The 12753-nt window shown below is 40.7% G+C and overlaps 1 protein-coding gene across 1 annotated transcript in view; it reads right to left on the bottom strand.

The window, feature by feature from the left end:
* The window catches only part of cadpsa (Ca2+-dependent activator protein for secretion a), a 126911-nt gene that overhangs the window by 55439 nt on the left and 58719 nt on the right, over positions 1-12753 (bottom strand). Inside the window, exons 7-9 of the mRNA XM_054616472.1 lie at positions 12331-12442; positions 12110-12249; positions 7414-7480 (exon numbers count right to left, since the gene is read on the bottom strand). Of these exons, the coding sequence (XP_054472447.1) occupies positions 7414-7480; positions 12110-12249; positions 12331-12442 (319 nt within the window). The remainder of the gene's footprint in view (positions 1-7413; positions 7481-12109; positions 12250-12330; positions 12443-12753) is intronic.

The following is a 12753-nucleotide window of genomic DNA, read 5'->3' as shown; positions in this document are numbered from 1 at the left end:
AGGTTTACGGCTGATTTAATTAAATTTGTTGATTGGTCTTAGTATGCGGGTATTCTCCACAGAAGATGAATTGTACTCAATTGTATTAAGGGACTACCTGGCCTTTCCTCTAGTGTCACATCACAAAAAAAAATCCACTTTCACAAACAAAATATGACATTTGAATTAAAGATTTTAATTCGATCGAGCACATTCATGTCCTCTATTGGGTGAACCCTTTCTATTTTGGACCACTTGGTCTCACTCCCAACAGGTCAAGTACTTGGTCAGTGCACCTCAGCATCTGACACCAGCGTCCCGATGCACCCCCTGTATGATACACACCCATTTCAACTGTACTTGTATAGCTTTTCTAGTCTTCCGACCTCTCAAAGCGCTTCAACACTACATGTCATCATTCACCCATTCACACCCATTCATACACTGATGACAGGGTCCACCTGCCCATCAGGACTAATTAACATTCATACACATTCATACACCGCAGGCACAGCTTGCAGGGATTAAGTGTCTTGCCAAAAGGATACATCAACAGGGACTTGCGGAGTCGGGGATCAAACCACCGATCCTCTGATCGAATGACGAACCTGCTCTACCATTGAGCCACAGTCGCCCTGAATAACTGATTCGGAGACAGAGACAGTCTGCGTAATGCAGGTAGGATTGCAGGATAGATGAGTCAAACAAAGACAGGACTTTCACCCAGGAGACCGCTGTTTGTGTCCTGAAAAAACCCAGTCAATGTTGAGTCATTTTACTTCACTTTTTTAACCCAACTTCATGACTTTCCTAACTCTAGTTACAATGCAAACGTTATGCCTTGGCCTATGGCAACGACGACACATGTACATGTTGCAGCCGGTAGCTCCCATTTGTTTTGTGTTTTTCGTGTTTGTGAAGGAATTTTCCTTCTTGTATGTTAAACATCCCCCTCTTGTAGGTTAAGGGTAACTTAAGACAGGACTTCACAGGTCAGGTCAACTGTCTCGGCTGTCTCACTCTGCGCTTCGGATAAGGCCGAGTTGGCTCTGGCAACTGGTAGGCCAAGGTCAGCTACAAATCTTCTGTATTCGGTTTAGACTCAACAGGCTGGCGTCTCTCGTTTGGAGACGCTGGATAAGAGAGACTGTACAGAGGCTATGCTGTTGCTAGGACAGCGAAGATTGATGTAGTTCCTTGTTTAGATCCTATATCCAATAGAATCCTCACACATGACAGGCTGATGTAGAACTAACCCTATTTGGATGTAGCAGAACTTAGCTGGTCTGGGGAAGGTTAAATACTGTGCTCAACGACACCATCTTCAGAATTGGGGAGCAGTATGCTGTGATTCACACGTGGTGTTTCCCTGTTCTCCGCGATCGAGCTTCAATAAATATGTATATAATATTTCTGCTTAAGACATCCGGGTCTCCTGAGACTATTTATGTCTGGAGTGAACCAGCTCTAAGATTTCCATTACAGTGTTTATCACTTATTTGTGCATCCCTGTATTGCATAATGATAATAGATGATCCTTGAATTCTTAAATCTAGATATTTTACGTAACAAACCAGGACAAGCCTAACCAAGTGGTTCTGTTTCCTAAAGCTACCAAAGTAGCTAGTTTTGTTGCATGAGTAAACCTAAAAACAAAGTAAACCTAAGTTGGAATGTATGTAATGAATGGAAACTGTAAGTTTCTTGAGAACACAGAAGTTTATTTTGGAAAAATAAACACTAAACGCGTAACAAGTGGAAACTGACAAGCCGTCCCTGACACGTCTAGAACCGACGCTAGAATGTCATAGTTTGAAGCGTGAGGCCACTGATCAAGCGTGGTATTTGATGACTTGGGAGATAGATGTGTCGCTCATGAGATCTCATGAAGTTCAAGTACAATGCTGAGGAAAGGTATAGTGATACGGTCATATGCGACCTGTACGGGAAGCTAGCAGGGATTAACACATTCAGTCCTGCTAATAAAAGGCCAGAACTGACCCTGGTTAAGGATTTGGCCTGTCAGTGAATCCTGTGTTAGTAACAGGAAGTGTAGCGACTGATGCTTGTTGTAGCTGGACCGCTGCTACTGTAGCTGCCAGTCATACCGGCCTGTCGTCACAAATCACCAGGCCTGGCCACTCTGCCGCTGTCGCCACCTCTGCCGCTGCAAGTGGCAGCTCTCACTCTAGCTGCAGCTGCATTCTGTGTATGTGTGTGTGTGTGTGTGTGTGCGTGTGTGTGTGTGACAAATGAGATTCCCCACAACAGCGCTGATGAGACCTGAGGCCAAATAAAGGATGGAGGGAACCGGACCCACTCTCCAGCAGCTCCCTGGCCTCCAGGACACCGCAAAGGCAAATCAGAGTCTAAACTACCGACCCCCCCTCCACCCATACCCCAAAACTCCATCTCTCTGCCTCTCCCTCTCTCTCTTCCTCAGCTGTCAGTCAGCAGAGAAGAGAGGGACAGCGAGCGACGTGATGAAGAAGGAGAAAGGAAGAGTGAGGAGAGTGGAGAGGATGCCTTCAGTCGTTTAGCTTCACATCATTACAGGAAACACATGGACATGAATACTGGAGATGAATTGTTCGATGTGGCATGTGTTCACAAACAAACTTCAGAGTCAAAAGCAAAAGTTTTCTGTTAATATTTCTATCTATATATAAATATAAATGTATATAAATATATATTTAAATATACAAATATATAGCATATACAAAAACACACAGAAAATGGGATATCATTGACAATATTACAGTAATTGAACTGTGAAAAAATACCCTGATTTAATTCAATTGAAAAGAATTGAACTTTCAAAAAATGAAATGAATTGAATGAAAATGAATGATACTAAATGAAACTGAACCGACTTGAAGTGAACTGAAGTTAAATTAAGTGACGTGAACTAAAATAACATCAGTTAAAGTGAAGTGATGTAAAATGTAGTGAATTGAACAGCATTAAATCAAAGTGAACTGACATTACTGAACTGAACTGAGCTGAATTGAATTGAATTCAAGTTCACTGAATTGAAATGTTATCAAACTGAAATAGAGTGAAGAGAACTGAACATGCACTGAACTGAAGAGCACTCCGCTGAGTTGAGCTAAACTGAAGTGAATTGAAGTGAGTTTAATTGAAGTGAATAGAAAGACAGATGTGGATGTATGTGCAATTAAACTCGGTCCACCATGAACACGAGAGGTTTGGCTGATCTGTAATCTGCCTGGAGGCTCTGAGGAGGGGGGGGGCAACTCAGGCCACGACCAATGTACTGATTATGAACTCACGGAGGAGGAGGAGGAGGAGGAGGAGGAGGAGGGGATTTAAGGACAGAGGTGAAGTGTAGAGGATAAGGAAGGAAGAGATGACAGGCAAGAGTTAAACAACAGGGAGGAGAAAGAGGAGGATGGAAAAATGAGGGGGAAACAGACGATGTGGAGGGAAAGTAAGAGAAATGCATGAAGAGGAGGGGGAGTAAGATGAGACAGAAGAGACAGAGACATGAACAGTGGGAAAAAGAAGTGTAGTGAGAGTCATATAATACTATTTTAACCCCTAATTCAGTCCAAAATCTGCTGGTTGTACTAACAAGGACAATCACTTCTAACACCATGTACAGTTTCAGTCAATATTCTAACATGAGAGCGTTATCTTTACTGAAGCTTTGCTGAGAGCTGTCCCCATGTTTCAACCATACTTACACATTAAATACATATTTGTCAGTTTAAATTGGAAAAAAATATGTTTGAATATATTCTTACATTTTATTAGCATGAAAATTAAAGGTGAAAACCAGAAGGAAATGGACAAATGGGCCTAAAAGCATTTGTATGGTAGAGTCAAGGTTTAGCAATCTAAATACAAACTATTATAAGCACACAGCATCATTTATTTAATTTGTATTCTTTTTTTGGTTCCCCTTAAAAAATGGCATTCAGGAAAAAATTCTATAGCCCATGTTTTTCTTAAAGGCTGGTATGAGCAGGCTATCAATGATGAATGTAGAATACCTTATAAAGTAACTGCACTCAGTCTCATTATACTATGTATGTATGTAGCATTGCATTGTGGTCACAAGTACAACCGTCTAAAATAGATGTACCCATACACCTGGTGTGTAGATTTGTATATAGAGGTCTCACAAAATGTTCCTAAAGGGGAGGTCTATGAAGAGGTCAGGGTGGCTGGGTGCGTCAACACAGGTCTATCACCCAGGAGACCGCTGTGTGTGTCCCATAACCAAGTTTTGTTGCATTGTTGTTTCTTGTTTCAATTTACAATGTTAACCAAGTTTTTAAAACTGCCCTCAAAATCAGGGAGAAAATACATTTCCCTCGAGCCATGTCAAAGTCCCACATCACCATGTCACTTACCTAATGCTAAGCTAACTTAAGTTTGCTAGTGATATTCAGTGTTAACTCTTTAGATCACCCTCCATCCCTCTGTAGAAGAAGCCAGAGGTATGATCACATTATCCTCTTTAAATGAAGTTTGACATTTTGGGAAATATGTTTAATTGATTTTTTGCAAAGAGTTAGATGTTTGTTTAATCCATACTAAAACAGAGGCCGAACTAATGAGAAAGAGCTCTACCTTTTTATAATATTTGTAATAAGGGACCGACATCTTAATCTTGGTAAGAATGTTTATATCAAGTCTACCTGACAAAATATCAAACTTTTTATTTATGGTATGAGAGACTGTATTCCCACGGATATTTGCAAGAAAAGGGAATACATCTAACATCTGATCGATTGCTTTTAGATTGCTAAATTCAATGGGTCTCCATAGATTACAGTAATACTTTGTAGAGATATTGGAACGCAAACTATTCCTTACTTCCCAAAAAATATACAACAGTCATCCAGATATCTCCTCCAATATCACAGATTTAGGAAACCTTCCAGCATGCAAGACACGGTGCACTTCTCACGCCAACAAGTTTTAATTGTTCTTTAAAAGTTAAATAATTATGGGAGAGTATGATCTCAACAAAAGCTGTGACACATTATTTTAGGAGGTGTTTCATTTTCACATTTAAACAGGAAATACACCAATTGCCCCTTCTTGTACAATAAGGAGGATCTTCTAAGGGAAATTGGAATGTAAAAGTTGTCTGTTACATTCATTGGCATAAGCCAATAATTTTTTTTTGCATTTGTACTATGTTTTCTGTTTTTTAATCAAGTTTTTTGAACAGAATCTGAATCAGAAATACTTTATTGATCCAAGGGAGAAACTGCTATGTTGACGTTGTTCCTACAGATAAGCACAAATAAATAATAGAAACAAAGGACCACATAGATATGCAAACAAAGAACTACTTAAAAAAATATATATATATAAAAAAAAAAAGAGAAGGGAATGATAAGCATATGAAAAAATTTACCTCAAAGGCATAGAACCACAGTACAAAAAAGCAAACAAAAATGCTGAGCCCAAAATGACTCGTAGTACTGCAGAACTGTGTAGGTGCTTGTAGTTTGAAATGGGGTCTGTGTATGTGTACTGTCTTCATTATCTGCAATAGAATCAACAGAATATATATATTTTTTTAAATTTCTGAAATATATTCAAGCGTAATGCATTGAACAAATCAACTTCTATCAAAGTCTTTATTCTGAGAGGAATACACAAATGAAAACCACCTTAAAGTGTGTAGTGGTAATGTGCAGACACCAGAACGAAAATAGTCAGTAGTAAGACTTTGCATGAAAAAAACAGACAGTGAGCAAAGAAAACGGAAATCTGTATGATGCTACGTGTCTAAAACAGCAACAGAAATGTGCACTCAGACAAACACACACACACAGTGTCTCTGCTCCTCAAGACAAACAGCCATGCACATACACAGACAGACATAAATACAAACACACACGAGTGCGCAGTCTATTGACCAGTATTTGTCACTTGCTATATATTTAGCTGGGAGCAAGTGGGAGGCTTCAAGTTGGCGGCGCTCAGGCTTTTCTAGCTGCGAGTGTTAGGCCAGCTAGTGTTCACTCGACTTTGTCAATCCCCTGTCAACTTGTAGCTCTGAGACATATCCTCTGCAACGCACAAGAGACAGCCCCCCCCCCCCCCCCGCCCCCCAACCCCACCCCGCCTGCTGCCCACCTCCCAATACAGAGCCACCAGGAAATGGCTGCTACCGGCCCCCACGCCCCGCCACCCCGTCTCCTGACAAAAGCCTGCTTGGCCTCTCCGTCACTCCTCCGACAGCCGAGGGAAGACAGCTTGGCTGCATCTCTCTTTCCCGCTGCAAACACAACATGTGGCCAGTGAAAATATCAGAGCCACAGAGCACAGTTCTTCTCCTGGGTGTGAGCAGACTCTGTAGCTCACCCTGCATTCATACGAATGTGAATTTATCACATTCATCAGTCTATTTCTTACGCAACTTCTCCGTATTTTTTTATAGATCAAGATGTAAGTGGATGGATTCATTTCTAGTGTAGCTCTCTAAACATAGGCAACGGGCAGTTTAACACACTTCAAGTACCCAGTTGGTTAACTATCCAACGCTGAGACAGCTTGGTAAAACCTTTGACTGTATTCACCTGGCCGCCCTGGGTAAACTGCTATAACAACAAATACGCTTCTAGGGCAACATAACAAAATATTACAAACATTGTTCTGACCATCTTAATCAAATGAACCTCAGTCCTGTTAGACATCCTAATTCCTTTACAGGGTACTGTAGATTTTCAAAAAATTAAAGCCCACACTTTAATAACATAGGATGTACAAAATAAGTATACGTGTACATTTACACCTAAGCCTTTATAGGGCTGCAACTAGGAACTGTTTTTATTAGTGATAAATCTGCCCATCATGCTCTTGTGTTAAAGACAAACATTTTGGGGTCTATGAAATAGTGGCATATACAATACATACTACAATTTCCTAAAGTGCAAACTGATATATATATCGCATAAAAAACTGGAAAATGCATTGATTAATTTTCCCAATAGCTGCAAATGACTTTTCTGTTAATTTACTGATTGTTTCATTGAATGAGAAATATCTGTGAATCAGAGCTGACAAAGGCAGAGGATGAGAGTTATGGAAGCTTGAAACTGGGTCTTGAGCATGATATCATACACTCCAAAATGGAATGCATAGAACCTATGCCACATTTCAAACTGTTTCAATTAAAAAATAATTGAAATGAGATAAAAACAAATATCAGTCTTATAAATCTGATGACCTCAGGTTAAGAGCACTAATGTGTGCAGCTAACATGGTATTACAAATACATTTCCTTTCATGACTGAGTGGAAACCTAAAGACTAGAACTAAAACACTGAGCCCCCTGCATGCTGTGTGCCATTCATTGCTGTTGTGTCTCTCTGAAAGGACACTGTTTCATTTGTAAAAAAAAAAAAAAAAAAAAAAAAAAAAATGGACTGTATTATCTGTGCTTACCTGAACCAGCACAAAGAACCTTTTCTTCCATCTTTTCCACACGTTCTTGCCAATGGCCCAAAGGTACCTGTGGGATTAAAAAAAAAAAAAAAACACTTATTTAGAAAAGTATAACTAGTATAGAGTTTTGTCAGTGTGGCCTTATGCGGCTGTTCTAAACCGTGTGAAATGTGTTTGCTTCTCTCTGTTTGCCATGTCATACCTACAGAGAGGACACTCAGAGCAGTGGTAGTGTGGTGCATCACTGACCTCTCCTGGTTAAATGTTGTTACTGCAACCAGACATATCAGAGATACATCTCGTTGTTCTAGTCTACCTCCAGTGTTTTTGTGTCCTAGCTGACAGACCTCTCTTATAGTACTGTTACTAATGACACTAATGATGCCACTGTTCTGGTTAGTTGTGCCTGTTAACTATCTGTTTCTGGAGTCCTGGAAGTAGGAGTCTAAAGTGTTATTAGTTAATTGTATCAGTTACACCTGTGTTAGACAGGTCAAATGAATAGCATACCTTTAGAGAGGACTTTGGGCTGTTAGGTTACAGACACTATTGTATCAGTCACAATGTTTCAACAACATGAACTGGAGGGTAGGCTCCTAACTACATATGAAGTCACGATCCAACCTCAGCTCTGTCTCCTAACATGTACGTTCCCAAACAGTATAAGTGCATTGGGCATTACCTTAAGGTAAACATATTTTGTTGTGGATTACAGTTGCTTTTTACATATCAGAAATAAGTTCCAAATGAATCCGCAGACGTCAGGAGGGGAGGTCTGGGTGGGAGAGGACTTTTGGTGCGTTTTAAATTGTTTAAATTACTTTGTCATTTTCAGCCAAACCATGTTTTTTTTTCTCCTTAAATACAACTAAGTAGTTTTCAAGTGTTTTGTTTTGTCTCAATTAACAATGTTAACCATGTGTTTTAAATGTTTCAAATTGCAACTGTAATCTGAGGAAATATTTTCCCTTGAGACATAATTGAGAGTGCAGGTAGGTTGTATGGGAGCATCATTTAAATGGAGACATGGTTACAAACCAAAGTGGGATGGCATGGAAACACAGCTGTATTTCATCACAATAATGAAAAATTAATGCGCATGGACAGCGATCAGTTTGACTATATATTATGAGAGTAAATCACAATGTTTTGGACAAATACCTTGATATAGATAACCATCATAGTAACTTTAAGGTAAAGCTAAATCTTTTGACATCAGCATAATAATCGCGTCGCAGCTACATGAAGCACAACTCTTCTAGGTCCAAACGAACCTGATATGTGAAAAGGGACAGTTAGAAGTCTAGTGAATGCAGATGTTTAGTCCAGGGACCCTTTTGAAATGCATTCTATGAAGTCTAGGACTAGAACTATATATATCTTTATCTATAAACACACATTAAAAGCCTCAATTTGATCTGCTCATGGACGTATGATGACAGGCACTGAAAGTTTGTGTCCACATCCAGCATACAGGGAGATGAGATGTAACACAGGAATCATAATGCTGACACTAATTAGGTTCAAATGGTTGGTCATAATACCAGACTCAAATCACTTTGAATTTGAACGTATGTTATCTAAACATAGTTCCAAGACAGAGCATGAGGCTGATATGCTTCAATCTCCCCTCAAAGTGTTTTCACATCTGTCCTATGCAGTATTACTCTACATCTGCAGATTTGGGAGTTATTCGTATCCAAAACACAGTTTTAATGGTGCATCATTGTGCATTGGATATCAAATAATTATTTTCTACATAAATTCTGTATTTTTGGCATTACTGGAAATCTGATATGAGCCTGTCTAATATTATTCATTCAGAAACACAGCACAATGTGTAAGTCAGCATGGTCTATGTGTTCTCCTCCTCCTCTAAATCTAAGTGTGTATTCTGTAAGAGTCCTCATTTAGATCTGACATGACAGCGTGATGCAGACGGAGAAGGACGGGGAGAGGGCTTTTGTTGTAAAAGAACATCTGAGGGTGAGGACCCCAGTTTGATCTGCCTCTGCTGCTCCCGGACCAGCTGTGGGTCTCCCTTGGTGAGCCCGCCTCAGTGTGCCTCCGCGTGCCTTTCCCCCCGGTCCCCCCCAGAGCTGCTTCTGCCTGTCGTCCTAAATAAACCGGCATCCAGGAGGTGACACATGAGGCCCTGCCTGTGTGCTGTGCAGAGAGTGAGGCAGTGTGGGCATCTTACAGGGCAGCCCAGCAGCCTCCTCCAAGGCCCCCAAAATAAAGCATATGGAGGGAAAGGGAGGGAGGGAGGGAAGAAGAGAAGGAGGCGGAAAAGCAGCTTTCAGCTACAGACAGAAGAGCAATGCTTTAAAGCAGGAAGTGTATATGCACCAGTGTTAAACTCTGCCTCATGACTCGGGTTGGCTTTTCTCTTTACGTGCAGACTGCCACTGCAGGCTTACAGTCACACTACTCACTCATGTGGTGGATAGTCTATCCAATGCAAGTTACAGTTTCTGCTTGTTCCAGAGTTTCTTTGCATCTTAGGCCAGGAACCCCCAAGACTGTGTTAACCCAAAAAACACCTCAAACTAAAAAAACCTGGACCTATTGTCAGCAGAGAGATGATCTAGCACCACAGGGACCCCGCTGACGTATGGATACTGGAAACTTGCCATCATAAAGTCGGCACCTGGAATTGGCACACACTGGCATCAGCTCTTCAGAGGTGGATTCAGAAATAAGTGTCTGCCACGATTCATTACAGTCCACTGCGCCACACCAGTCCAGTTGTTGGTGGTATTGGGTCCAAACGCTGGCTTTAGGATCAGCTCACTGACATGAAGTTAAAGTGTGCCATGTTGGATTCAGCCTGACTATTATCATTCCTTTCTTTAAACATATTTGAATCATCATTAATATATTTTTTTTAAGTCGAGTGTATTTTTGCAGAACTGACATGCAGCTCAGAACAGTTAATCTCACATCCAAAAGCTCTAATGCAACATAAATCATGTCAGGATTAAGCTGACATGATTTAAAGAACATCTTTCTCCAAACAGTAACACTGTCACTCATTACACAACAACCTGAAGCCAATATTCATCTGTGGGGTCCAGGCAGTTCTCACTCATATAGAGGTCATCAAGGAGAGAAAACAGGTGCCAAGTGTTGTATGTCCTGATCAGCAGTATTCTGATTTCTTAGTTATTTAGGGTTCTTTAAAGTAAATTGAAAACTTTTTACAATAGTATGTCAACACTGAATGGAGTGTAAATACACAGAGTTTTGGTGGAGTGAGAAAACTGTTGAGGAATATTGAAAGATGAGATGTAATTTGTGTCAAAGCAAAGAAGAGTGATCCACAGTTTAGTCCACACGACACACACATATAAAGAAACATCATTGTACTGAAGACACTCATTGACCAAACTCATTCCCCAACCGTGACTCTAAAATAGCCCCAAGGCAACCACAGACAGGAGGTGCATGACTGAGTGGCAAAAACATTTTCATTAAGTATCAGCTGAAAACATTTCATCTGAGAGTAAGTATTTACAGGTGTGAAACATGATTGAACAATACCACATTTAATAAGTCTTCTGTTGGGCTGACTGTGTGAGTATTTTTTCAGTATACTAGCTTGATAATCCATCACTGTGTCATTGTGGGGGGAGGTAGTTGCAAAGTGCAGATTTTCTTTTAAAAGTCAGTTGATGAAATCTAAGACATGCTACATAAAAATAGCTAAATAAATAAATAAATAATTAATGTTATCAAATACACCTGTGATTTTCCTGCTATGACAAGTTAAATGTCTGCCATGAAAAGAGTCTATTGCCTTTAAAATCTCTGAGAATAAGTATTATCAGTATTATATGTCAGGTTCAACACTATTTCCTTACAAAGTAAATTGTAGGCACTTAACTGAAAATCTGATCACATGGGGTCCATGGCCTGGTACTGGTCTGATGTGGATCAACCACTCTAACCTGTTGCAGAAACCTTAACCTAAAAAAATGTAACATGTCTCTGAGTTTACTGCACTGGAAAATGTAAAACATTATCATTTGGGCAAAGTATCTCCAGTAAAACTATGACATAGTGCACATTGAAGAATAGATACAGTCATAGTGTAGTGCAGAGCCATTAAGACCCTTTGTGTTTAAAGCCTGTAGCTGACAAACCTCCTCATGCCTAATGGAACACTTGTTTCTGTTCGATCTGTCCTCTCTTCACCCTCTTGACCCCGACAACATAGAAATACTCACACTAACCAAGGTGGATCTGTTGGCTTGTTACTGTAGGACAGAAGGATTGAACGCCCTATTTGTTTCATAACCAAACGTTTGTGATTGCAATGCTTTAATGGAAAATTCACAGATTTTCAACCTTATCTCTATCTATCTGAGTTAGTTATAAGAACGCTTGCAGTTTTTGCCAATTCTGGCGCAGCTGCAAATTCACATCTCGCTCTGTGAGTTAAGGATCTGTTTCGACCAAACCAGAGTTATTGATTGTCCTGACTGGAAAGACTAACCAAGAAGAGGTGGGCATGTTTAATTAGTTAGTGTCCAGTAAGAATGGCGTGTGTTTTAAGATGAGCTAACAAAGCAGTTAAGTCGGTTTGGTTTGAAAGAGAAACTTGAATCCAGAAGGATAATCGGAGAAATCAGAACCAGCATCTCATCACAGGGTCACCGCGGCAATGACCATGCAGAATCTCACCCTCACTTACCCACAATGCTTCATGTTCTGTGGTTTGTCCATGCGAATGGCCAGTTTGATCCTGAGGTCATTGTCTGGACAGCCTTTGGACACCGTCATCTTGTGGAGCTCGGACTGCTTGGGACTGTTGGGAGTCGGGTGGAGCACAACCTGAGAACAGTCACATCAGAACAACGTGTTAGCTCCGTACAGGATAAACAATACTAATGTAGCACGACGCTCGTTTCTTACCTTCCCCAGCTCCTTATCTTCCAGAGCCAACACTCCTGTGCTCTCTGTGAACAGCTTCACCTTCACAGCAGGGAGCGGCTGGGTGGTGGTGAAGTCACCCTGGGTACCCCAACTACACACACACACACACACACACACACACACACACACACACACACACACACACACACACACACACACACACACACACACACACACACACACACACACACACACACACACACACACACACACGGACAAACCCAAGACAGCAAGCACCACATTAGTGATGATGACGTCTCTTAACTACCCGTCCATGATCTGCAGTAGCCGGGCTTCTAGTCAAACATACTAGTTAAACAACCTCAGATATGGTGACCTCTAGTGGTGTCTAAGGGTTTTCTACAGCAGTCTTCCCAAACACTGGGTCGGGACAAACAGGTG

This window comes from Anoplopoma fimbria, chromosome 17 (genome assembly GCF_027596085.1).
Source record: "Anoplopoma fimbria isolate UVic2021 breed Golden Eagle Sablefish chromosome 17, Afim_UVic_2022, whole genome shotgun sequence".
Classification (NCBI taxonomy): domain Eukaryota; kingdom Metazoa; phylum Chordata; class Actinopteri; order Perciformes; family Anoplopomatidae; genus Anoplopoma; species Anoplopoma fimbria.
Note: the sequence above shows the minus strand (reverse complement) of the source record. Positions and strands in the feature narration are given on the sequence as shown.